Source organism: Erinaceus europaeus, chromosome 3 (genome assembly GCF_950295315.1).
Source record: "Erinaceus europaeus chromosome 3, mEriEur2.1, whole genome shotgun sequence".
NCBI lineage: Eukaryota > Metazoa > Chordata > Mammalia > Eulipotyphla > Erinaceidae > Erinaceus > Erinaceus europaeus.
In genome coordinates, this window is record NC_080164.1 from 114,694,688 (window position 1) to 114,721,006 (window position 26,319).

The 26,319-nt window shown below is 42.1% G+C and overlaps 1 protein-coding gene across 4 annotated transcripts in view; it reads right to left on the bottom strand.

The window, feature by feature from the left end:
* WDFY3 (WD repeat and FYVE domain containing 3) overlaps nucleotides 1–26,319 on the bottom strand; it is a 291,982-nt gene that overhangs the window by 49,714 nt on the left and 215,949 nt on the right. For 3 of the 4 annotated variants that reach the window (XM_060187747.1, XM_060187746.1, XM_007525029.3), the window contains 10 exons: nucleotides 21,537–21,636; nucleotides 16,914–17,074; nucleotides 14,987–15,216; nucleotides 14,339–14,448; nucleotides 11,925–12,107; nucleotides 10,189–10,346; nucleotides 9,207–9,284; nucleotides 7,899–8,126; nucleotides 3,500–3,553; nucleotides 670–838 (listed from right to left, as the gene is read on the bottom strand). In XM_060187747.1, the coding sequence (XP_060043730.1) occupies nucleotides 670–838; nucleotides 3,500–3,553; nucleotides 7,899–8,126; nucleotides 9,207–9,284; nucleotides 10,189–10,346; nucleotides 11,925–12,107; nucleotides 14,339–14,448; nucleotides 14,987–15,216; nucleotides 16,914–17,074; nucleotides 21,537–21,636 (1,471 nt within the window). The remainder of the gene's footprint in view (nucleotides 1–669; nucleotides 839–3,499; nucleotides 3,554–7,898; nucleotides 8,127–9,206; nucleotides 9,285–10,188; nucleotides 10,347–11,924; nucleotides 12,108–14,338; nucleotides 14,449–14,986; nucleotides 15,217–16,913; nucleotides 17,075–21,536; nucleotides 21,637–26,319) is intronic. The other variant, XM_016189049.2, reaches the window with a different exon arrangement.

Here is a 26,319-nt window from a genome sequence, read left to right on the forward strand (position 1 = left end):
AGTCTTAATGTGCTTAGTGTCGTCCTTAATGGTGAATGTTGAATCAGGGTTAGTTCTTAATGATAAATAATTGGGTTGATGGAAAAGTCATGATGCATTTTTACATGGAAAAACATAGAAAAAAATACTTCATGACTTTTCCAACAACCCAGTAACTTAGTGTAACTGGTGGTGAGAACTGTGTTGCTTATGGGAAGGAAACACGGGAGGGGGAGGGATGTCTTCCATTGGGGGGGGGCTGTTTCCCCACCCTATTTTGTTGCCAAGGTTTTGGGCCTGTATAATTCCACTGCTCCCTTTGGACTCCCCCTTGCACACTCCCCAGATAGTAGGCAAGAGAAAGAACAGGAGAGACAGAAAGAGAAGGTGAAACACCACAGCATCATGCCAGCACTTGTGAAGCTTCTCTTTTGTATGGTGCTCCCATATACTGGCTGGGGGTTCAAAACCTGGTCAAGTGTGGATTCTACAGGGCGAGCCTATGGGCACTTTACGCATTTATAAGCAAGAAGGGAGAAAAAGCAATCTTTAAAGAAGTTGAGAGTAGGCAATGCAGAGGTCGATTTACAGCTTAGCCCTGCTGTTTACAGCTGCTCGTATTTTCATACTTGTAAACGTTAAGGATGTCTCCAAAGTGAGTCTGCATTAAAATCAAAGAGGAAGGCCAACCTTTGACTTTTGCGATAGTGTCTTCACCATGCTCTGGTTCTTGCTGGGTGGCTTCCCCTTCCGAGCTCTCTACAATGGCGTCCTGGACAATGGCAGGGTTGCCAGAGGCTAGGCGCATGTAGTATTCCTTACTGTCATAACTTATGGCTCTTCTGTACCGGGCGGGTTTCTGAGAAATGACAGAAGAGAGGGAGTCAGAGAATGATCTTTGGGAATTAAGTATTAGCTTCTGGAGGACAGGTCAGCAGTATTTTTAATACACTGTGTTTCTAAGTAGTCAATTCACAGACTTTTGGGATAAGCTTCTTAAGGCTTTTTTTTTTAAATTTATTATCTTTATTTATTTGATAGAGATAGCCAAAAATAGAGAGGAAGGAGGATATAGAGAGGGAAAGAGACAGAGATGCAGCACAGCTTCACCACTTGTGAAGCTTTCCCCCTGCAGGTAGGAATCAAAGATTGAACCTGGGTCCTTACACATTGTAACATGTGCACTCAATCAGATGTGCCACCATGTGACCCCTTGGGTTAAACTTATTTATTTTCAAATTTCATTGATTTCTTAAAAGATAACTAAGACAAACACATTAGCGGTTTAGTTCTCTCTGAAATAGAAATCAATGATCTTTACCAAAACAGTCTTTTCACCTTAGTACATCATGACTTTCTTGATGCTAGAATCTCCTTGTTTTCCTGTAAAAGATTATGATCCATAAACTCACTAACTAAATGAATCTATCCAGAATATATTTTGAAGAAAAAAAATTACCTAGAAACAAGAAAATATTTTTGGCATATGGTATAAAAGTGACCACTATAATATATTTATCCTAGAAGGGGGTTCTCCAATTGACCTAAAGTGTTTTTTTATTTTTTATTTTTTAATTTCTGAAAGCTATGGCACAATGGAAAACTAAAGTCCAAAATAAAAAAATTCAGAGTATATATGTAACCCCCCCCAACCCACCTTGATAAGAATTAGACCTAGACTTTGGATTAACAGTTAAGAAAAATAAGAGATACTTCAAAATGTATCCTCTTCAATCATTCTCCCTCTGCTTGTAAATGAGATGCTGGAATTTTTTTTTTTAATATTTATTTTATTTATTCCCTTTTGTTGCCCTTGTTGTTTTATTGTTGTAGTTATTATTGTTGTTGTCGTTGTTGGATAGGACACAGAGAAATGGAGAGAGGAGGGGAAGACAGAGAGGAGGAGAGAAAGATAGACACCTGCAGACCTGCTTCACCGCCTGTGAAGCGACTCCCCTGCAGGTGGGGAGCCGAGGTTCGAACCGGGATCCTTATGCCGGTCCTTGTGCTTTGCGCCACCTGCGCTTAACCCGCTGTGCTACAGCCCAACTCCCGAGATGCTGGAATTTTTAAAAAGTCCATCAGAGGCTAGTAAAATAGTTCACTTGGGTAGTACACATCTTTGCCATGTGCACAACTCAGGTTCAAGTATGAGCTCTACTACACTGAAGGAAATTTTAGTGCTATTTTTTTTCTCTCTCTGCTTCTACCTAAAAACAAAAAAGTTAAAGTCTACCAGTCTGTTCATACTCCAACAGTCAGTACGTGCTGTCTTCTGTAATGCTTCTTTCATGCAAGACTACTGCAAAAACTTATTTCCAACTGACATGAAAAACAAGTGTCCAAATATTTTGAATATTTACATTAAAAACATTAGATCTAGTGGTCCAGGAGGTAGCACAGTGGATAAAGCACTGAACTCTCAAGCCTGAGGTCCTGAGTTCAATCCCTAATAGCATATGTACCAGAGTGATGTCTGGTTCTTTCTCTCTCTACTCCTATCTTTCTCATTAATAAATTTAAAAAAAGCTTAAAAAAATATTAAATCTTTTGAGGTGAAAAGACTGAAGCCACATCACCCTATTTGCGGAACTAAGAGAATTCCAGGCTAAGGAATTATAAGGAGAAAATGGAAATTAAAACCCATATTCCACAACATATGTTAAGATTTATAAAATATATTACATTATGAAAGGATGAATCTGATGACTTAACTAATATGAATACTGAAGAGTTACTTAAATGGAGAAAGGTAGAAAACTGTTCTATAACAATTCTTCTACATGCTGAATAAATTATCTTCAGATCAAAACAGCTCATTGTAAAAAGAAGAAAAGCACAGTTAGTAGTTGGGCAAGCAGACAATTAACAGAAGCAAGAAAACACCTATGTGGTCCCTGACTTCACATACGGATTTAAATTTGGAAATCTAGGTATTTCCCTATTTTGAGGCACATGTCTCTGCTCAGAACAACTACTTCTTTTGTTCTTCACTGGAATCATATACTGAATCTTTCTGAAGAAAATATTTATCCTTGTAGGTAATTAAATTTTAAAATGTGATCACATACTCTCTAGGCCTCCACAAGTTCCTTCTGATTGAAAACAGACTTCCCCAGAGGAGATCCATCGCATTCTCAAAGTACGCACTGTGCAGTATGCAGAATTGAGTGATAATTGAAAAGCACAAGGTAAAGGTGCAGGGCTGCCCACCGCTAACGTGCATCAGGCCTTGTTAGTCTCCGTGTGAAGCGATACACATTTCACAGTGAGAGTGGTGAATGCTCGGCTACCAGCCGGCAGCACATAAACCCCAGAAAGCTGATTAGAACAAAGCCAACAAGCAGTAGGACATCTCTCTGCACCAATGAGCCAACTGGCTTTGCAACGCTAAGAAATCCATAGAAGAAACTGAAAGTCAGTCTTTTCAGTTAGTCTAGTCTACCATGCACTAAAAAAGGCAAAACTAAACAAGACACAATTGAGTAGTTGGCATTCTTTGGTGGTCATTTGTTTTTACCTTTTGAGGAATGATACCATCAGATGTCTCGGGCTCTTTACATGGAACCTCATACTGAAAATAGGGTATTAATTATAGACACATCAGAAAAAAAAAAAAAGCAACAACAACACAAAGATAAAATTCTTCTTTAGAACTACATGAAACATGGAGGTGCATTCACTCAAAAGGAAATTAACCTGGACCTTGTGATTATTTTCTCAGTTCTTGGAGCTCATTTCAACACAAAACTTGAGTACACTGAAGTTCTCAAGGCAACAGAATGGGACACGTTGAACCACAGAGATGGAACCTCAGAGCAGGCCACCATAGTCACAGATGGTTTGCAGATAGTTTTTTAAAATTTTATTTCACTTTTATTTTCCCCCTCCCTATTTCAATATACCTTTATTGAGGAAATGTTGGTTTACATAGATTTTATTGTCCCTTTTTCACATTTCCCCAAGATGGGTATCAGCACATCTCACCCTTCACCAATCCTTTATCCTCCACCACAGGGCACCAGACAACATTTTATAGCTTCAAAGGGAAGAAAATGGGCAGCTGAGCAGCACAGTCTAATGCTGACCATCATCTTCCATTTAGTTTTATTTATATTTTATTAGTGACTTAATATTGATTACAAAATTATAAGATAATGGGTATAATTGTGCACCATTCCCACCGCCAGAGTTCTATATCCCCATTCCCTCCATAGGTTTGACTATTATTTCTGTAACTATCTATTTGCCCCCCCCCCTTTTCATGGTCCCATCTTTGCCTTTCCAAGTCACATCTACACCTATATTTCTGAATATTCTTCCTTCTTTTCCTTTTCTATCTTTGGTACTTGATGGAGTTGAAGTTCAGAACCCTCTGGTCATCTTCCCCCTATCATTTCTTTTCCACTGGGAGTAAGGACCAAAATTCTTTTTGAGAAGTAGAAGGCAGGAGTTCTGGCTTTTGTAATTGTTTCTCCAGTGGACAGAGCACTCATATTTTCTCTTTAAGTTTGTCCTGACTACACTGGAATAAATCATATTTTGCATAACATTATTATTACTATTGCCAGAGCACTGTTCAGTTTTCGTTTATGGTGGTGAGGGATTGAACCTGAGACTTTGGAGCCTCAGGCATGGGAGTCTCTTTGCATAACCATTAAGTCATCTATTCATCTGTTGGTATTCTTTGTGTTGGTTTGGCCCCCTTCCCCCTACCTCTGAGAGAGAAATGGTTTGGCCCTTTCTAGTTTTGCGCCCCTCTTTCTCCCCGCCCCGTATGCTAGGGAGGTCCAGAGTCCCAGCAGCAGCAGCGGAGGAAGAATGATGGGGGAAGCACATGGTGTGGTGATTTGCCCGTTCGTGAATAAAGATTAAACTGCAGCTTCTCAGCCCAGCCGTGTGTCCCCGAGTCTCTGCCTCTGTCTTCTACTGCGAAGCTAGCCCGGCCTGCTGGAGCCCCCGAATTTTAACAACAAATGGCGCCCATGTGGACCTGACCTGCGCATCTCTCAGATAAGTGAAGACAATTTGGCTACCTATGTACTATGGCTTTCTCTTCTGCTTGTGACGAGATCTCCAAAGGCCTCTGCCCTTTCTTCACGAGACTGTTTCGCTGTTTCTGGAACATTTATCTCTGGACCACTCTGTGGTTTCTGCCCAACGCCAGCCTGCATGAGCCGGCTTTCCGCCGCGTGGCGAGGGGCATTGGGCGCGGGCTCCCTCCACGCTGCTCAGCCGCTGGGAGCAGGGCAGCAGACATGGCAGGGCCATGGGGCAGGGCCGTGGCAGCCTATCCTGGCCGCCACCCCGGGGCACCTCGGCCCGCGCCTTCTGCACAGCTGGCCCGCCTGCCCTCGTGCTATGAAGTCTGGACAGATCCCGGACCACCCGGAGACTGCGGGCTCCCTGCCAAAACTGGGCCCCCTGGCCGAGGTGCTCAGCTCGGGTCTGAAGGCAGACGAGCTAGAATACGCAGAGATTCGTGCAGAGATCGCAACCTGCAATTCCTAGAAGTGGAGCTGCATGGGAAGCCACCTCCGGATGGTGAGCACCCCCCCAACAACTAAGACAGTATAGATCTAAATTCGTGTTTAAAATGACATGTCTTCGCAACAAAGGTTTCTCTCCTTCTGTATTAAAGACCATGTTTACGTGTGTGTTTAAAGTTTGGTAACATTAACTTTAAGGTTAAAAATATAACTTTAAGGCTATATTCTTACCAGACAGAGTTAAAGGAAAAAGGTTTTCAACGTAATTCTTATAAAGGTAAAATTAACTTACATTTAAAGTCTGAGTTAAAAATTTGTTAAAAATCAATGTATTTTAACTAAGTTAGTCTAAAAAAAAAAACAAACTGCGCACACCTAGGGTGTGTCTCCATCTTGAATAGGTGTAACAAAAGGTTAAAAAGACGCTGTTGATATGTAAAACTCTCAAATTCCTTCTCAGTTAAAAACGTTAGATTGTGCTATGGTTATGCTAGCAATTGTAATAGAGTTATCAATTGTGGTAAACTTCTAACCTGTTATAAGTTTTGTTTCATAGTAAGTAAATTGCAGCTGTCAAGTTCTCTACAGAAAAGCGGAATTCCAATGGCTGACATTCCCCATTGGGACAGACGTACAACAATTCACCCCCTGGCAATTCTTCGGTGGACATCTGCTTTGGACTCGCTTCTATCAGACTCACTGGTACGCCTTGGACACTTTGCACAAAACTAGCAGCTTCCCCTTATGCTGCTGGGTTTCTCAAAGACTGACTGCAGCCATGCCTTGGGACTCTAGGCCTCACCCTCCCCCCATGCTAGAAAATGCCCCTCGAGGCAAGTACGCCCCCCAGAGGCAGGAAATGTTTTTTTTAAGCTGATAAAGTTTTGCCCACAGAGGCAAAAAATGGCCCCCTTAGGCCTTCCCTTGGCAGCACACTGGTTCTTGTTACTCGCTTACATGTTTCTCCATGTTTGTGCCAGTTTCTTTTTTGAAAATGCCTGTACAATATAGGTTTCTGTTCACTCCACACCCCCGATACTGTGGTCATTTAGTTAAAAAGAAAAGGGGGAATATGTTGGTATTCTTCGTGTTGGTTTGGCCCCCTTCCCCCTACCTCTGAGAGAGAAATGGTTTGGCCCCTTTTAGTTTTGCGCCCCTTTCTCCCCGCCCTGTATACTAAGGAGGTCCAGAGTCCCAGCAGCAGCAGCGGAGGAAGAATGATGGGGGAAGCACATGGTGTGGTGATTTGCCCGTTCGTGAATAAAGATTAAACTGCAACTTCTCAGCCCAGCCGTGTGTCCCTGAGTCTCTGTCTCTGTCTTCCACAGCGAAACTAGCCCGGCCAGCTAGAGCCCCTGAATTTTAACAACACTCATTTATCATGCATAAATTTAAAGTGTAAGTGGTCTGGGAGGTGGTGCAGTGGATAATACACTGAACTCTCAAGTAGAGGTCCTGAGTTCAACCCTCAGCAGCACATGCACCGGAATGATGTGTCTGGTTCTTTCTCTCTCTCCTCCTATCTTTCTCATCAATCAATAAATAAAATCTTAAAATAAATAAATAAATTTAAAGTGTAATTCCTTGACCATTGTCACCATAGGCCCATTTTTTTTGCATGCAAAAATTTAAATGAAGGCTTTGACATGAGTAAATTTTATGAAAAATATGTTAAAAAGTGCCTGGCAGTGGCGCACGTTACAGTGCACAAGGCTCCAGGTCCAATCTCCCACCCCCACTTGCAGGGAAGAAGCATCAGGAGTGGCGAAGCAGTGCTACAGGTGACGCTCTTCCTCCATCTTCCCTTTTGCACTCAACTTCTATGTCCATCCAAAATAAATTAAAGGGGGAAAGAAAAAGGAGGCGAATGTTGTTTTAAGCCTATAGAGTTGGGAGTCTGTGTTGACCTTTCTCAACCCTAAGGGGAAAGAAGCACTTGCTCAAATGATTGTTTTTTAAGTGCTGTCTGGATTTTTTCAAAGCATTCTGCTTAGTTCCATTTTTACTATTTTTACCCAACGCTCATTTATGCAGTGGCTATTCTCTGCAAAACAGTGGTCTATGAACTCTGCTGGCTTAAACTAACTTAACTCTCCTAACAGCTTTCTAGGTGGAGCTGTGCTTCTATCCATACTTGGCATAAGGAATACAGAAACCTCAAGAGCCTAATTAGCCTGCAGCAGGCCATTCAGCTATTAAAGTGGCAGAAACTGAGTCCAACACCAGCCCTTCTGGCTCTAGAGTTGAGGGTCTGACCAACGTCCCCATGGCTATTCCCTGCTACAATGCTGGAGCTGGTCACTCCACTGTTGTCCTAACATTAGCAGCTCAAAAACAGCCTACTGAGCTTTCCTAATTATTTCTAGAAGATATATATATATATCTCAGGAACAAAACAGGAAAGAGCCAGTGGGAATGTTTAGTACTCACAGCAACATTGGTCTCCTGTTCCGTTTCTGGCACGTATGGGTAATGGTTGTAAAACATGTCATTCCGCACCATTTTCTTCCTCATTCTGCAGGGACCTTCTGTCATCTCCAACATCCACTTGTCCAGATGGGATCCAATAGGGGGGCCCCACAAGCCCCTCTCCCGCAATAGTTCATACTCGATTTGGGACCACTCTTCTGTCACATACTTCAGGGCATTTTGCTGACGCTGAAAGGGAGGAAGGAGTCCAGATTGATATTTTAGGCACAAGAAGGAGTAGGGGTTAGACATCTATAAGACACCTTAAGTCATTTTGTTTTTGGAAACAAAAGTAACTGTCATTTCTGTCAATTTAACGAAAATAAAATTACATTTATTTATGACTTTTTGGTGTTGGGTTTTGTGACAAGGTAATCTAAGGGGAATATCACCTCAAAATTCAGATTTGGAATGGCTGCCAACACACTAGATTTGTGGCCAGCTTGGTAGCATTTCCACTGATTTTAGGTAAAGAATATAAATGTGCAGCTCTAAAAGAACTTGCAATTCAAGTGGAAATGAAAGCAAAAGACACACCATTTTTCATCAGCCATTGGGATGGATCTAAACCCCTATAGTTAAATGGAATTTATGACTTTATAGCTTCATGCTATCTACCATATGCCAAGATGGGTACATAAACGCTATCAGTAGTAGATCATCTTTAAAATTTTTTTAAATTATTATCTTTATTTATTGGGTAGAGACAGTCAGAAATTAAGAGGGAAGGGAGGGACAGAGAGGGTGAGAGACAGAGAGACACCTGCAGCACTGCTTCACCACTTGTGAAGCTTTCCCCCTCTGTGGGGAGGCAGCTGGGGGCTCCAACCTGGGTCCTTGCATATTGTAACATGAGCACTCAACCAGGTATGCCACCACTTGGTCCCTATTAGTAGATTATCTTGACTTAGCTAGTGATTCATGGAATATAAGCATGCAACTTAAGTCTGAGTATAAAACTCTTTCCTTCATATGCTTTCTCACCAGCCTAGAAAAATTAAAATTTTCCTCACTAGCAGAGAAAAGGAAAACTTTTCTATCTTAAAACTAAAGGCCAAGCTAGCAGTGGTATACTGCAGCAAAGCAAAGGACTTTGGGGAAGGAATGGAAGAGGGAGCGCAGGGGGCAGGGAATTTGGGGTCCTAAGTTGTGGGGGTTGGAGGAAGTTGGGGAGGAGAGTATCCTGCAGACAGACACACTCATTATGTGGAACTGGGAAATCGTGACCATGTACAGACATGTGCTGTAAAAAAAATGTTAAATTCTTACCTCCTGATACTCCTTATACTGTGTGTCTACCAAGTCACGAACAACAGCAATGTGTGTAAACATCCACTGAGAAATCTCCTATCGAAAAACAAAAACAAAGAACAATGATTAACCAGCCCTGAAACTAACCCTGGGTAAAAAGTTAAAAGCACCACTAAGAGTATGTATATGTACACACATAAATCCCAAGTCACTTGTATGAGGAACCTACTGAAGATTTGTATAATGGATATCGATTCATCCCCACCATCCCTCACACTTCCCCTAGGCCCCCAGCCCTACAGATTTCCCACTAAAGCTTCAGGGTGTGGTCAGCCGTAGAAAGCTTCTATGAGGACAGTGACTGCATGAGCTGGGGCAAGTAGGTCTGACCATTTAGCCAGGGACAGGACACCTCTAGCAGGTCCTTTTGGTTCCAAAGCTCCATTGAATGTTGGCTGAGGCAGTGGCCACTCTGTACTGCCATCTGCTGTGTCCCTGTGATGACCCCATTTTCTCCTTCCCACCAAACACAAGCACAAGCATTCTGGACATTAGAGTCCTTCTCTTAGAGGACACCACCCTGACATGCACAAGGACTGAGATTCCTGGGTGAGGAGAAGGAATTTGACACTGGGGTAGATGAACTTCAATCAGTCAGTCATAGGTCTGTTATTGCTATTGCGTGAAAACATGATTATTGATAGCAATATGATCAAGCCTCTGGAAAGATCGGACTTCTTCAGTCCGAACACATATTACAACCTGAATGATATTTACACCCAGTTGCAAAATGCATGTACATACACCACACACAGTATAAACTGACTGAATTGAAATGGAAGAAGTTCACAGACTCCGGCTTATTTCTGTCTATTTTAAAGCAAGCAAAGCTCCATTTCAGATCTTGTGCCTATGTATTAAGCATATTATATTAGACATGACTGAACCCTGGATGTCAATTCTGAAGAGAATCATTAATGAGTAATATGAAACAGTGTACCTGGGTGGAAAGACTGTGTTTACTGAGACCACTTTCCTTACGATTCCTCCTTGATCCGGTTAACTTGGAAAGGCCGAAGCCACTGCTGACTCGGGACAACTTGGACTGGGAGGTGGGCACTAAGGCCTCCCCTCGGCTTATACATTTCTTCTCATGGGCTAGGAAACAAAACAGGCAGGCGCACGACCATTTTAATGAAGTACTTTGTGTTAGTAAAACTTCACAGTCCCCTATCAAAACTCTTTAGTGCTGGGTATATTTTAGAATTTGGAGTGTTTTGAATTTTAAAAAGATACTGGGTATCTTTTTTTTAATTTTATTTTTAATATTTATTTTATATATTCCCTTTTGTTGCCCTTGTTGTTTTATTGTTGTTATTGATGTTGTTGTTGGATAGGACAGAGAGAATGGAGAGAGGAGAGGAAGAAAGAGATGGGGAGAGAAAGAAAGACACCTGCAGACCTGCTTCACCACTTGTGAAGCTACTCCCCTGTAGGTGAGGATCTGGGATTCTTACACGGATCCTTGCGCTTTGTGTCACCTGCACTTAACCTGCTGCGCTACTGCCTGGATCCCAGGTATCATTTAAAAAAAAATACATATACACACACACACACACACACATACACACACACACACACACACACACACACACACATATTTTGCCTCCAAGGTTACTGTTGGGGCTTGGTGCCTGCACTATGAATACACCACTCCTGGAGGCCATTTTTTCCATTTTTGTTGCCCTTGTTGTTATTATTGTTGGATAGGACAGAGAGAAATCAAGAGAGGAGGGGAAGACAGAAGGAGAGAGAAATATAGACACTTGCAGACCTACTTCACCACTTGTGAAGCGACCCCTGCCACCCCGCAGGTAGGTAGCTAGGGGCTGGAATCAAGATCCTTTTGCCCATCCTAGAGCTTCACTCCATGTGCGCTTAGCTTAACACACTGAGCTATGGCCCGGCCCCCCCTGGCTATCTTTCTTATATAATACCTCCAGAGGGTCTGGAGTAAGAAAGAATATATATTTAAAACATTATTTATTTTGGTTAGAGGTAGAGATATTGAGAAGTAGAGATAGAGACAGAGTGAGACAGAGACACCTGCAGGACTGCTTCACCGCTTGTGAAGCTTTCTCTTGCAGATGGGGTCTGGGGGCTTGAAACTGGTCCTTGCACACTGTAATGTGTGTGCTAAACCAGGTGTGACACCATCTGTCCTCGAAAGCATAATACAGCTTGTTAATACTTCAGTAGGAAAATGCCTGGGTAAAGTTGAGGTTAGATTTTGCTGGTAGTGTTAGGAGGTAAACAGGTGGAGTCCACGCATCCGCCCGGATGATTCAACCCAGAGGCGCAAGGTGTGAAACCGTTAAGAGGAGATTTTGCTGGCAGGTGGGTTTAGGTGCCAAATTAATAAAAACAAATTTGGGTTTCAAGAATTTTCAATTTCAGAATGGTAAATGATTGTGGACTAAGATGGTGACCATATTAAAGCTAAAAGCAATGTATTATTTTCCAGAATGAAAGACACTGATGCACAACACAGATTAAATAGCAAATTGGTAATAAAAGCCTAATTTCAGCACAGTAACTCTAGACTTGGCTACACTGCATTGATTTTTCATTTTTATGACCAGTACAGTGCCCTTTGGGGAAAGTCTTTATCTTTAAACTGTGGTCATACACAACATACAGCTAAGTGTGTATCGCACCAACTCTGTGTCTTCTTACCCAAATGATTCTGCCAGCACTTCAAGCCAGCTTCCTCAATGAGCGGCCTTGCTGTTGCAATGTCCACATGGCCCCGTTCATTCACAGGAAGTGTGACCTTGAAGAGCTCCTCCAAAGCCTGTTTCTTACTGTGTATCAGCTCAGTCCATACTCTGTTGACAGCCTTTATGAGAAGCTGACGTCCTAGGAAGTGAGAAAAGCTCCTGGTGAAAAATTCACTATTTCTTCCCGTTTTACATCATCCAGGACTTTCAATGACTGAATTTAATTGTAAGAAAAAGCTTTATACTATGCAAAAATAAAAGAGAAAGAGAGAGAGAGAGAAAGAGAAGTATTTTGATAACCTACAATGGGGATGGCTATGTGGGAAGTTTAAGAACATCATCTTTCTAGTCTTGTAAAGAGATTGCTCTTTTCTTTTGTGAAACTGGAAATTATGTATCTATTTCATTGCTTAGCCTTGCACATAGCCTCTACTGTGTAAGACTCTAATCCTCTGTTTTTTTCCTTAAGGGCTTGGTTGGATACCTGCATGGTCCCACTGCTCCCAATGGAATCTTTCTTGCATTTCCAGAGAGAGAGAGAGAGAGAGAGAGAGAGAGAGAGACTTTACAGCACTGCCCCACCACTCATGGAGCTTTTCATCTGAATGGGCTCCCATGTGGTGGATGGGATCTGAACCCAAAATATTCATGTACAACTAATTTAATTTGGAACTTACCTTAAGTATTCAGGTCTCAAACAAAGGAGAAGACTGAAAAAGAACATGATAAAGTGTGTGCTCTACCTGATGAGTCTTCTCTCTCTCTCTTTTTTAGTCCTCTCCTTTGTTTGAGTCCTGAATACTTAAGGTAAGTTCCAAATTAAATTAGTTGTACATGAATATTTTGCAAAAGGAAAGAGATACATTTATTAAAATGAGTTTTTGCTATGAAAATTCAATTTGCTTTTGGGCTTTGATCAAGACCCATCTAGTCAAGCACTAGAATCATCTGGCAAAACGGACACTGATGTCTTCAAACCCACTTTCTTATTTAGTGGAGCTGAGAATTGTTCTTTTCCTCCCTACCACCTTCCTAAATGATGCTGTGCTGCTAGTCCGACAACCTTGCTTTGAACACCAATGGTCTGAACTCAATTCCTCAGGGTGGGGGTGAGAATAATCACTGCAGTCTCAGTGTTAGAAGTTCAAGAACTTGGGCCACTGAAGTAGCTCATTTGACTATTGTTGTGCTTTGTAGTGTGTATGACTCAGGTTCAAGTTCAGTCCTCACAGTACTGAAGGAGGCTTTGGTGCTGTGATCTCTTTCATTCTTGCTATTGCTATCTCTTACATATGCTTAAAAAAATTTAAGAACTTTCAATGGAAGAAGAGAGAATAAATTAATACTTAAATGAATAGGAGATAAAATAATATGCAGAATCATTATACCACATTGCTAGGGAGACAAACACAGCTGTAATTATCTTTTTCTTTAAAAGTGTGAATAAGACATCAATCCACTCAAAGACTGTAATTCACAATACTTAAAAATGAGTGGGGAAATTAAATTTAAACAAAAGAGAACAGGGGGTAGGTGGTAGCACACCTGGCCAAGTGCATGTTATCATGCACAAGGATCCAAGTTCTAGCCTCTGCTCCTCACCTGCAGGGGGAAGCTTCAGGAGCAGTGAAGCATGTCTGTGGTTGTCTCTTTCACTCTCTCCCTACCAACTTTTATCCATGCTAGCTAATAAAAAAATGAGAGAAAAAAAAAAGAAAAAGAAAATGGCTACCTGGAGCAATGGATTCATTGTGAAGGCACTGAGCCCCAGTGAAAACCTTGATGGTGAGAGAGAGAGAGACAGAGACAGAAAGAGACAAAGAAAGACAGAGAGATGACATAAAAGAGTATAAATATGCCATTATTTGCTTTTAAAGTGATATAGCTAGTGCTCCTAAGAGGGAGGTCTCTTTATGTCAATGACAAGTTAGTATGTGCATTACTATGTAGGCAAACATAAGCACCATCAAGCTTCCCACTGTGGCCATGACAAATGGCAGTTACTAGTGGTCGGCAATTTGCCCATGCTGATTTATTATTTTTTTGGAACTTAGTGACACCTGCAGCACTGCTTCACCACACCTGAAGTTTCCCCTCTGTGAGTGGGACTGGGAGACTTGAACTCAGGTTCTTGCACATGGTAATGTGTGTGCCACCAGCCAGCCCCTGCCCATCTTGTTTAAGGATTCTGTACAGCCAGCATGATGGGGTATTCCACCTGGCAGGGCAAAGGATACAGAGGTGTGCCTTACTGGCATGGTGGTTGTCCATGCTTTAGGTCCTGAAAAATCACCGTATCTGTCAGATCTTAAAATGTGAAAACGCATGTGTAGAGAGCAAAGGGGGAAAAGTAGGCAGGTCATTAATTACCTTCGCTGATGTCCTGGCTATATCCCCCTTCTGGGGCGATATCAGAGGGGATCATAATGTGCCATGTCGTCATGCGGGCCTCCGCTTCCAGCCCAAAGCCATCCACGTTGCTGCAAAAACAGTCCGTATATAGGAAAGAAATGGCTGTAGCCGGACACCACAATGACCAAGTGCTGCTATGCAGACACGAGTTAAGTGCTGGCTCGAATACAATGCCACACAGGTGGCAGGGAGACAGATAGGCGCAGAGAGCAAAGCTCTTGGTTTACAATGAAGATGCCCTTTGTAATGAGGGAATCTCACAGAGCCACAGGATTGAACGTAATGAACACATCACACCAGGAAGAGCAAGCATCTCCCACATTTTTCTAAAAATCAGCCATTCTGACCTAAAAATTACAAAAAGAACTCCCCATATACCTATGCCATTCTGGTCTCTTGTTTACCACACCGCACCAGTGCAAGTAGACAAATGAAGATTCCCAAATGAGTCACATTGTGTGTATGTAGGTAGTGTTGGGAGTCTCACACCTAGTTATTCTTCCATAATGTTGAGGGCAAGGGTGAGGGCAAGGGCAAGGAGAGGAACAAGGAACTGTGGTTCAGTGACATAGTTGTATGTGTCAAAACTGAATCTAAAAGTCTCACCTTCCAGCATGGAGATTGATGAGGCAGTGAGCCAGGCAGCTAATGAACTCTTGGTCATGGTTGCCAGGCCCCAGGATCAGGTTCCTGTTGACGGTGAGGACCCTGAGTGAGTCCAGCAAAGCTACCTGCTGCGGCACGGTTTTGTGTGCACGTGAGAACTGGTACAGGATGGTCCTGTTGAGGCAGTGGTACACAGCATCCAGTGACAGGCCCTGCGATCTTCTCTTGGACTGAAGGAGTGAAAGGGAGCTTATTTAGGAAGTGTGTGTGTGTGTGTGTGTGTGTGTGTGTGTGAACTGGCCTGCTTGTTACTCCCTTATGAACTTTCTGAGCCTTACTATGTGCCCGATGTCATGCTACGCACTGGGGACTAGGCTACACAACAAGGAGCCACGCTGTTCTGTGGCTCAGAATCCAGGAGACACAGACACAGAACAGGGGAGACAAGGACCAGGCAGAAGCACACCTCCCTGGAGAGAACATCTCATACTCCTGGAGGAGGGAGCACCTGCAGAGTGCTCACATGTGCAGAGTGACGCACATGTATCTGCTTCAAGCAGCTGTGTTTCTCTCCTCCCCTCTCCTCTCCCGGGTCAGCTAGGAATACCAAAGGAAATCATCTGGGACCACAACAAGGCAGGACTACAACGACTTCAGGAACCTACCAAATCACCAGTGAGTGCAAATGCGTGTGGCTCATGGACAGAGAGGAGCCTAGGGAGAGATTAAGTGGCTGGTAACAGTCCAGCAGTTTACCAGTTGAGACACCACTTCCAGTCTGTTTCACCAACTAAAAGACAACTGAAGGGAGGAGAGAACTCCCCCAAGACTCAACAAATGCAACTGTGAGTCTCCATTGATACTACCCTCAGAGGCTAGAGCAGCAGGGGGGAGGCCCTGTGCTGACACCAGGGGACAGAGAACTGACCAGGAAACTCAGGAGATCTACACCTTGGTGGCCTAGTGGTGAGGCTGTGTGGTGGGAGCCTTTCCATGTTGTTCTCCTGATGAGAACATAGTGAACAGTTGCCGCAGAACCTACAGACTATAAATGGGACTTGTTTAGAAACCCACAGGGCCCAGCAGTGCTACCCAGCTTGGCAGAGAAGCTGAATTGAGCCCAGAGCTTTGAATCCTTGAGGTGTGAGAGTCTCTTTGCATAAACATTGTGCTATCTCTCCCCCACCTGCTTTATCTCTTGGATAGGAGTGAGGGATTAAGCTAAGAAGCCTACTTATAGTTTAAAAGCCCTCAGCCTCCCATAGCATACAGGGAAGAAAAAGAACAAAAGAGGCTTTAAAAGGCACTGTGCTCCAACTCAGGGATTAAAATGATGTTGAAACAACTGTCAATTTCCACAACTGTGAGCCCTTTAAGTACCTTACCTAGACATAAGTCAGTCCAGGCAAGAGTGATCAGTAATTTGAAAAATACTGAGAGAGGGACCTCATAACATACTATATAGAATGGTTAGACCAAGAAGAAGAAATATTGGAGAAATGAACCAGGACAAGAGTCTAGCTAAAAGCCCCCCAAAGGCTAAAGCACAAAATAATGAGATCAACATCCAAACACTAGTTAAGGAAATGTACAGTATTTAAAGCCAAAGGAAGCTACTAGATAGCCAGGTGACAAAGAGTAAGACTGAGGGAAGGTTGGTCAGGGAACAGTTTGTGAGCACCAGTCTACTGTATAAGGGAGCTACTGGCACCGTGCTACTGGTTGGGGGAAAAGGGTGCGTGTGTTTTTTGGGGGTGGGGGGCAAACCAGGCTACATTTGTATACAGTTTTCATAAGCTTAGCTTTATGTTAAATGCTAATGTTTACTATCTTCTTGGTGGGGCTCTGCTGCAACACTTCTGTCACCCTAGCCATAGTTTTTCAATATGAAAATATGCATGCTACAACTAACAGTGACATGGGTTACCTGTGCAATGAGTTGGATTATAAAATCTATGAGGAGTTTAGACTCTTTGTTGAACATTCCTTGCCAAAGCTTGTCCACCACACGTTGTGTGAAGTAGAACACGTTGTTCACCAAAACCTGGTAGCTTCCTCCACTGGTGATGGGCAGAGAGGCATCTTCCCCTTTATTTCAGCAGGAAAACATGGTCTGAGTGAGTATGTCTATACTGTTTTCAGAAATAAAGCAGCAACCCCCTATGTACTCCTTTAATAACAGAAATCACAGTGTTGAGAGGAAGGCTGGTGTAGCATACATGTTATGGACTCAGGACTGAGAAGCAAGAGGCTCTTCACCTTAAACTCTTGACTGACAGATGACCTTGGAGAGAAGTCAACATCCTAGCCACAAACTGACTAATTATTAACAAGTGAAACTACCAAATTCACTTTTATTTTATTTTTATAGCTTTGTGGACTCACATTTGTTGATTTTTTTTTTTCTATCCCCAGGCTGCTTTTACATTCACAGAGAAAGAGGCAGAGTAAAAAACCTTGGCACTAGAGCTTCCTCTGCGGCCATTCTACTTCGTATGTGCTGGCAGGGCCTGAACCTGGTGAGCTACCACGTCAAGACAAGTGCTTGCCAGGTGAGCTATTGCTCTGGCTCAAATAGAACTTTTTTTTTTTTTTTTTTATGTCTTTTTTTAAATTGCCATCAGGGTTATCACTGGGGCTCGGTGTCTGCACAACAAATTCACCCCTTCCGGTGGCTTTTCTTTCTCTCCCTCTTCCTTCCTTTTCTTTCTCTCATAGAGAAATTGAGAGGGAAGGGGGAGATGGAGTGGGGGAAAGAGAGTCACGTGCAGCACTGGCTGACCACTGCCTCTGTGTAGGTGGGGATTAGGGGTTTGAGCTCAGGGTTTCCTTATGTATGGGGCCACTGCTGGCTCTCAAGAAGAACTATTTTTTAAGCAGACATTTCATAGGGGCCAGGTGGTGGTGCATCTGGTTAAGTGCACATATTACAGCATGCAAGGATATAGGTTTGAGTCCTTGGCCACCACCAGCAGGGGTGAAGCTTCATGAGTAGCATAGCAGGGCTACAGGTGTCTCTGTCTCTCCCTTTCCACTCTAAATTTCTGACTCTATCCAATAATAAATAAAAAAATATTTTTTAAAGTAGACATTTTATAAGCAGTGAAGCAATACAAGTAGAAGAGAAATTCTAAGAAAAACTAAGATCAAGCCAGGCGGTGGTGCAGCGGGTTAAGTGCAGTAGGTTAAGTGCACATGGTGGAAAGCGTAGGGACTGGCATTAGGAACCCGGTTCGAGCTTCCCACCTGTGGTGAAGCAGGTCTGCAGTTTTCTGTCTTTCTCTCCCCCTCTCTCAATTTCTCTGTCCTATCCAACAACAACAGCAATAATGACAACAACGATGATAAACAACAAGGGCAACAAAAGGGAAGAAAATTAAAAAAAAAAAAGAAAAAAGAAAAACTAAGATCAGGATCCTCACCGAATGCTTCTCTGTTCACAGCAACACCAGTCTTCAGGCTACTTGCTATGCATCTAGTACCTTAAGACTAAATTTCCTAATTCTAACTTCCACTCTGATTGAAATGCACCTTCAAAGCTCTTCCTTTCTAGGAATTCTACAGCATCCTTAGCTTTGACTATTATTATATTCTCTCCCAGGTCTAAATTGCTCTAACATACAACTCTTCTTTTTGTATCTTGATGTAATAAAGTGAACAGACAGGAAACAAATACAGAAGTCTGAAGCAAATACATGGTGACATCATACCTTCAGACTGACAGCTATATGCTAAGAGAAAACTAAAGATTCCTTAACTGATTTGATTCATAAAGAAAATACCGGAGGCTGGGCAGTAGTGAAGCAGGTTAAGCACACATGGCGTGAAGTGCACAGATCAACACAAGGATCCTGGTTTGAGACCCCGGTTCCCCACCTGCATGGGGGTCGCTTCACAAGTGGTGAGCAGGTCTGTAGGTGTCTTTCTTTCTCTCCCCTGTCTTCCCCTCCTCTCTCGATTTCTCTCTCTCCTATCCAACAAAAATGACAGCAATAACAACAATAATAGCAATGATAAATACTAATAATATAAAAAATAAAATAAAATTTAAAAATAAATAAATAAGAAAATACCAGGGGTCGGGCAGTGGTGCAGTAGGTTAAGCGCACATGGCGTGAAGCACCAAGGGCTGGCTTAAGGACCCCAGTTTGAGCCCCTGGCTCCCCACCTGCGGGGGGGGGGGTTCACTTCACAGGCAGTGAAGCAGGTCTGAAGGTGTCTATCTTTCTCTCCCCCTCTGTCTTCCCCTCCTCTCTTGATTTCTCTCTGTCCTATCCAACAAAGACGACAGCAACAACAATAAGCAACAAAAGGGGGAAAAAAGCCTCTAGGAGCAGTGGATTCATAGTACAGGCACTGAGCCCCAGCAATAACCCTGGAGGCAAAAAAAAAGGGGGATACAGAGTTCTGGTGGTGGGAATTATGCAAAGTTGTACCCCTCTTATCCTATGGTTTTGTCAATGTTTCCTTTTTATAAATAAAAAAATTTTAAAAAAAAGGAAAGAAAAAAGAAAATACCTTTTTGATAGTACGGATTATCTGTGATTAGTTCTATTACCAGGAACTCAGTAGCAGATGTACTAAATACTATTTTCCCTTCTCTAACAGCTTCCATTGCTGTACAATTAAGTGCTATTTAATATTGTAAATGAATCAAGTTTTACATTTTATTGTATCTAGAATGACATTTTAAACAATAACATGTATTTACTGATGGCCCAATAATCACACATAAAGGAAAAGATATGTAAGGGGCCATGTGGTGGTGGATCTAGCTGAGTCCACACACATCATCATGTGCAAAGACCTGAGTTCAAGGCCCCAGCTCCCATCTGCAGGAGTATAGATTTATTAACAGTGAGTCAGAGCTGCAGGTGTCTCTCGTTTTTGAATCTAGGGTTACTGCTACAGTTTGGTGCTGACATTATGAATCTACTGCTCCAGGAGGCCTTTTTTTTTTTTTTTTAAACAGGACACAACAGAGAGAAATTGAAAGAGGAAGGAAAGATAGACACCTGAAGACCTGCTTCACCACTTATGGAGCAGTCCCCCTACCCCCCACCCCCAGAGTTGGGGAGCCTTGCACAAGGGTCCTAGTGCACTTAACCTGGTGCACTACCACCTGGCCACTATGTCTCTCCCCCTCTCTATATCCCCCCTTCCCTTTCAATTTCTCTCTATCTAAAAAGAAAAAGAAAGAAAGAAGAAACATACATGCATAAATTTTGTACAGGGTAAACATGTTTATAGCAACTTTATATGTTTGTTTCAAAATAACAAATGCCATCAACAATGAAAGGAGTAAATAAATGTATTCATATCCTGCAATATTATGTAGCAATAAGATTAAATAGCTACCTGCCTGCAATATGACTCAACTTTTAAAAATAGGTCACTGACTATAAAAAGTAGTAAAATAGGGGCTGGTTGGAGGCATATCTATTTAAATACATGAATTACCATGCATAAGACCAAGGTTTAAGCCCCACTCCCCACCTGCAGGGGAGGGGGGAAGTTTCATGAGTGGTAGAGCAGGGCTGCAGGTATCTGTTTCTCTGTGCCTTTCTATTTCTCCTCCCTCTCAGTTTCCTTCTGGTCTAGCAAATAAAGTTAAAAAAAAAAAAAAGTAGTACAATAGCGCATACTGTATGTTCCCATTTATATCAAACTTAAAAGCAGGAAAATCAGATATTAGGAGTGTCAAGTGCCTTCTTCAAGGCAGAAGTAAGATTTCTAAAGGTGCCAACTATGTGCTCTCTCTGACTTTTATTAAACCACACTAACTAGGTAATGGCTTGAACCTGGTTCACATACCCACAGCAAAAGCAGTTATTTTGACAACCCTACAAGTTTGTTCACCCCTACTTTTGTTGTCCTTACTGTTGTTTTTTCTGTTGTTGTAGTTATTATTGTTGTTGTGACTGATGTCATCATCGCTGTTAGATAGGACAGAGAGAAGTAAAGAGAGGAGGGGAAGACGGAGAGGGGGAGAGAAAAATAGACACCTGCATACCTGCTTCATCACCTGTGAAGCAACTCTCCGGCAGGCGGGGAGCCGGGGGCTCGAACCCAGATCCTTAGGCTGTGCTACCGCCCAACTCCCTAGTTTGTTCATTTTTAAGTTTATTAATTACAATGACTTTAATGTGGAGCTACGCTAAATATTCATAAAAATACAAACTGCTTGCATGATATGGCTTTAAAACCTTTTTCTCTTTCTGCATTCTCTTTCTGTACACCTGTGTGTACAGATATGTACAAGCAAATCAAACATCAGGGTTGATTCTTCATATAGAATTCAAAGAAAGAGATGAAATTATTTCTTGATCTGCAGTCAAATGCTCTACCACTGAGCTATACCCCTCTAGTGGAATTCTTATATGAAAACACCAAAAAGAAGGAAAAGTAAGCGTGCGTGCACTCATACACATACACACAAAATGAGATCAGAGTTAAAAAAAGAGACATACTTACGGCTTAGAAAGAGAATGAAAGCATTAACAGCTTAAAGAGAAACAAAAAACAACGTGAAAATAAAGTATAGGATTACCCAATAGAACGTCAGCTGCAAGCAAGTGGTCCATTACACTGTCCAAAATGTAAGTCTGAAATTCTTTCTGTTGAGTTCTTGTAGATCTTTCCGGGGAAGCCTAATTAACAGAAATGTAGAAGTGAAATGTAAATCAGCTCAACCAAGGCAAGGCAAGGCTGAACCACATTTACTCCATAACTTACCAGTCAATATTACCACTGACATGATAGATGGTACATGCTTATAGGTATTCTCATTATTATTTCTGACAAAAGAATTGGAAATCATTGAAGATGCAACATCATCCTCAAACTAATGGATTTTCCAAAAACAATATGTGAATATTTTTTAAAAAAATATTTATTTATTATTTATTCCCTTTTGTTACCCTTGTTTTATTGTAGCTGTGATTGATGTCGTCCTTGTTGGATAGGACAGAAAGAAATGGAGAGAGATGGAGAAGACAGAGAGGGGGAGAGAAAGACAGAAACCTGCAGATTTGCTTCACCACCTGTGAAGCGACTCCCCTGCAGGTGGGGAGCCGGGGGTTTGAACCGGGATCCTTACACCGGTCCTTGTACTTTGTGCCACGTGCGCTTAACCCGCTGTGCTACTGCCTGACTCCCGTGAATATGATATTATTTACAAATAGTCTACAGTCACTTCCAAAAGAAATCTTGCAGTAGGTTAGAGGTAGAGATACATTACAGAGCTGAGACTCAAACACAAAAGCTCAGGGATCTAGTAATGAAAAGGGTAACTCATGAGGAAGAGAACATTTTCATTATCAAACTAAGTGCATCTTTTAGGTGTGAGCTTCTCAGATGCTAAGAAGGAAAGAGGGAAAGACAGTTTTACAAAGTTCCTATACAAGGGGCTGGGTGGTGGCACACCTGGGTGAGTGCACATGTTATAATGCACAAGGACCCGGGTTCGAGTCCCCAGTCATTATCTGCAAGGGGAAAGCTTTGCTAGTGGTGAAACAGTGTTACAGGTGTATCTCTCCTTCGCTATCTCCCCCTTCCGTCTCGAGTTCTGGCTATCTCTTTCCAATAAATAAATAAAGACAATTAAAAAAATAACTAGCTGAAGGTAAAGTATTTCTCTCTTTAGAAACAAAAACAAACAAAACCCCCAATGTTCCTATGCAAGGAAAAACACTTGATTATCAGCAAGGATGTTATCCTAAAATTGTTCTGAATATTCTTTTGTATTTTAATAAAGAGATAATAATCAACCCATATCCTAGTATATGTAACAATGGCTTTAAACATCACAAAGGTATTTAAAATTACCTTAAATAAAACCATAGGGCATAAAGTCAAACTACAGACCTCAAATGGTATTTCTCTTGGTACTGTCCCAGTGTTATAATCCCAGTATTTAACATTCAAGTATCAAACCTTATCAGTGGCAAAGCAACAGAGACACAGGGAGAAAGCATGTGAAAGATCCTTTAATCAACCTTCCCACACTCCTGTAGGTTTTGCAGGCTGTTGGAAATTGAGCAACCCCCCCCCCCAAATTTTTTTTTTTTCAAAAAGTTGTTCCTTAAAAAAGAAATATACATCTTTTACACAAAGGCCCAGGCACTGATACTTTTCAAGAGAAAAGGAAGAAATGGTTTCTTATACCATAGGAAGACAAGGATTACATGCTCACTAGTAAATATTCCATGTATGTGTAATGCTATGTGTAGGTCTATTTTTGAAGCTCTCCCTGCCTTAAAAAATTAAGCTAATTTTTAAGACTAAATTTGTATCTCTCACTAGGCAGTATCTAATTTGGGAATTATCAGGGATATAAGTACAGTGAAATGACTCAAATACCCCTAAAGGCCACAGCAAGACACTGGACTAATTATGTGAGAAGTGAAAGAACACGTGGCAGTAGGTCCCCAGCCTGACACTCCCTGCTTCTCGCTGAAAACAGAATCCAATTAGTCCAACAGCTTAGTGTGCTCTTCAGAAACAATTATAGGAGAGTCACTTAGTGCCCAGGATGGCACGGAAGTTAACTTAAGCACATATTATATATCAAACCTTCCCTGTCAACAAATACAGAAAACCAAGAAAATATTACGTGTGCTTGGCTAACTTATCTGTTATTAGGGTTCTGCAAGGCTGAAGATTCTACTGTGGGGCATATGTACTGACTCCAAGTCAGTCTCCCATGGCTGTGTTTAGTTTTTTTTTTGGCTCATCTCTACTTTCTTCCTCACACCTGAACTTGTTACTTTCTCACTGCCATTTCACTTTGCACAGAATTGTTCATGTTGTTTTACTTCACACCAATCTTTCCTCTTTAAAAAGAGGCTGCCAAGAGCACATGGTTCTTTGAAATGCTACTGTATTTATTACTGATAAAGCCAATTGTTTTTCTTCAAATAAAAGGCACTGTAATTTTAATTAAATTGCTTAGCATAACTGTCCCCTAAATTATATGAGTCCTTTTTTTTTTTTTGATGAAACATACATGCTTTCATGAGTATCTGTGTGATTTTAAGATTTCAAATAAAAAGTTCCCCATGTTCACCACTAGAGGGGGCAGAGAAAATGCAGTTGTCACACTGCTGAGAGGATGTAGGAAGTTCCTCAGAAAAACACCAAGTCTCCTGCATAGTCGGACACTTTATAAGAAGAGTTTGTACACAAACTCTATTCATAATTCATATGAATTGTTTAGAAGAATATGAATACAAGGCAACAAATCATATTCCAAGTAACTTTTCTATAATCTCCGGAAACTCTTAACAGTTTTTTATTTTTATTGGCTAGAGACACAGAACTTGAGAGGGGAGACAGAAACACCTGCAGCTCTGCTTTACCAATCTTGAAGCTTCTCCACTGTAGTTGGGGACTAGGAGCTTGAATCTGGATTCCTGAACATGGTAACATGTATGCTCCACCTGGTGTGCTACTGCCTGACTTCCTCCTGAATCTCTTTTAGGTGAATATTTGGTACCAAAATCATCAGTTTCTAGAGCCAAAAGTATTACTGCTTAAGACTTATTTTCTGGGGGAGTCAGGCGGTAGTTCAGTGGGTTAAGTGCACATGGCACAAAGCGCAAGGACTGGCATAAGGATCCCGGTTCGAGCTCCCCAGCTCCCCACCTGCAGGGGAGTCACTTCACAGGCGGTGAAGTAGGTCTGCAGGTGTCTATCTTTCTCTCCCCCTCTCTATCTTCCCCTCCTCTATTTCTCTCTGTCCAATCCAACAACGACGACATCAACAATAATAATAACTACAACAACAATAAAAACAGGGCAACAAAAAGGAAATAAATAAATATAAAAATAAAAAAGTTATGCGGAAAAGAGTCCTACCAATATTTTTTTAAATAAAGACTTATTTTCTGTTGTACCAGCTGATTCTTACTGCTTATCGAAGAAGGAACAAGAACAAAGGACTAAGGGTTCTAGTCTTCACATTCCCCCCCCCCAATATATATGCAAAAGACCTAAACCTCAATGTGATGGTATTAAGAGGTGGACTCTCTAGGAGTCAGGTTATTTAAATGAGTTCATGTGGAGTGGACCCCCAAGATAGGAACAGCCAGCACCTCACAAAAAGAGGAAGAGACCTGAGGTCATGGTAACATTCAGCAAGCCAGGAAGAGGCAGGGACCTCAGGGGGCCCTGACCAAGCTGGCACCCGAGTGTCAGACTTTTCAGCCACCAGGACTGTGAGAAATCAGTGTCTGTTGTTTAAGCTACCTGCTTCATAACGTCATCATTTTGTGGTGCCACCCTGACCCAAACAAGACAGCTGGCAGCCCAGACTTGTGCTGTCTGGGGTAAATTCAATGAGAGCAAATGCACCACTACTTTGCCTAATACACCTCAGGACAGTAACAATAATAGTATTTGGCAATGACACAAAAGAGAGACGAAAGTAGGGAGAGATAGACTGTGGAGACCACGTCACTGTATAGCATCTCAGGAAGGAGCTGGCTGGCATCTGAAGCCCCACTGGTCAAACCTAGTCCACACTTGTCTGTAGGTAAACTTTTCTTGAGCCCTGTACACTCATTTAAATCTCTCTGGCTATGGTCTAGCTACCATGGCATAGTTGAGCAGACTGATGTCAGAGAGTGAATGTCCCAAAACACTTGCAATTTCTACTACTTAACTTTTTGGAGAAAAATTTTATGAAACCCTGGTCTAGAGAGGATTGATGGACGACTGAATTAGGGAGAGGCTAGCAGGACTGGAAAGAAGAGTCACTCACTGGCATTCAATAGCATGTCTGGTGTTTCTTTTTAAGTTGATTTTGGATAGAGACAGAGAAACTGAGAGGAGAGGGGGAGATTAAGAGAAAGAGAGACACCTGTATCATTGCTTGTGAAACCTCCACCCTGCAGGTGGGAGTTGGGGGTTTAAACCTGTGCCCTTACACATGGCAACGTGAGCTCTACCAGATCTACCACTACCAAGGAATACATATATTTATATATTCCTGTATATTCTGCTTATGCAACATTGAAGAATTAGAAACCAGCAATGAATCTGGCATTAGATTTGCCTAGTTAGTAATTTTTTTAAATTTTTTTAATATTTATTTACTTATTCCCTTTTGTTGTCCTTGTTGTTTTATTGTTGTAGTCATTATTGATGTCATTGTTGGATAGGACAGAGAGAAATGGAGAGAGGAGGGGAAGACAGAGGGGGAGAGAAAGATAAGACACCTGCAGACCTGCTTCACCGCCTGTGAAGCGACTCCCCTGCAGGTGGGGAGCCGGGGGCTCGAACCGGGATCCTTAGGCCAGGCCAGTCCTTGTGCTTTGCGCCACGTGCGCTTA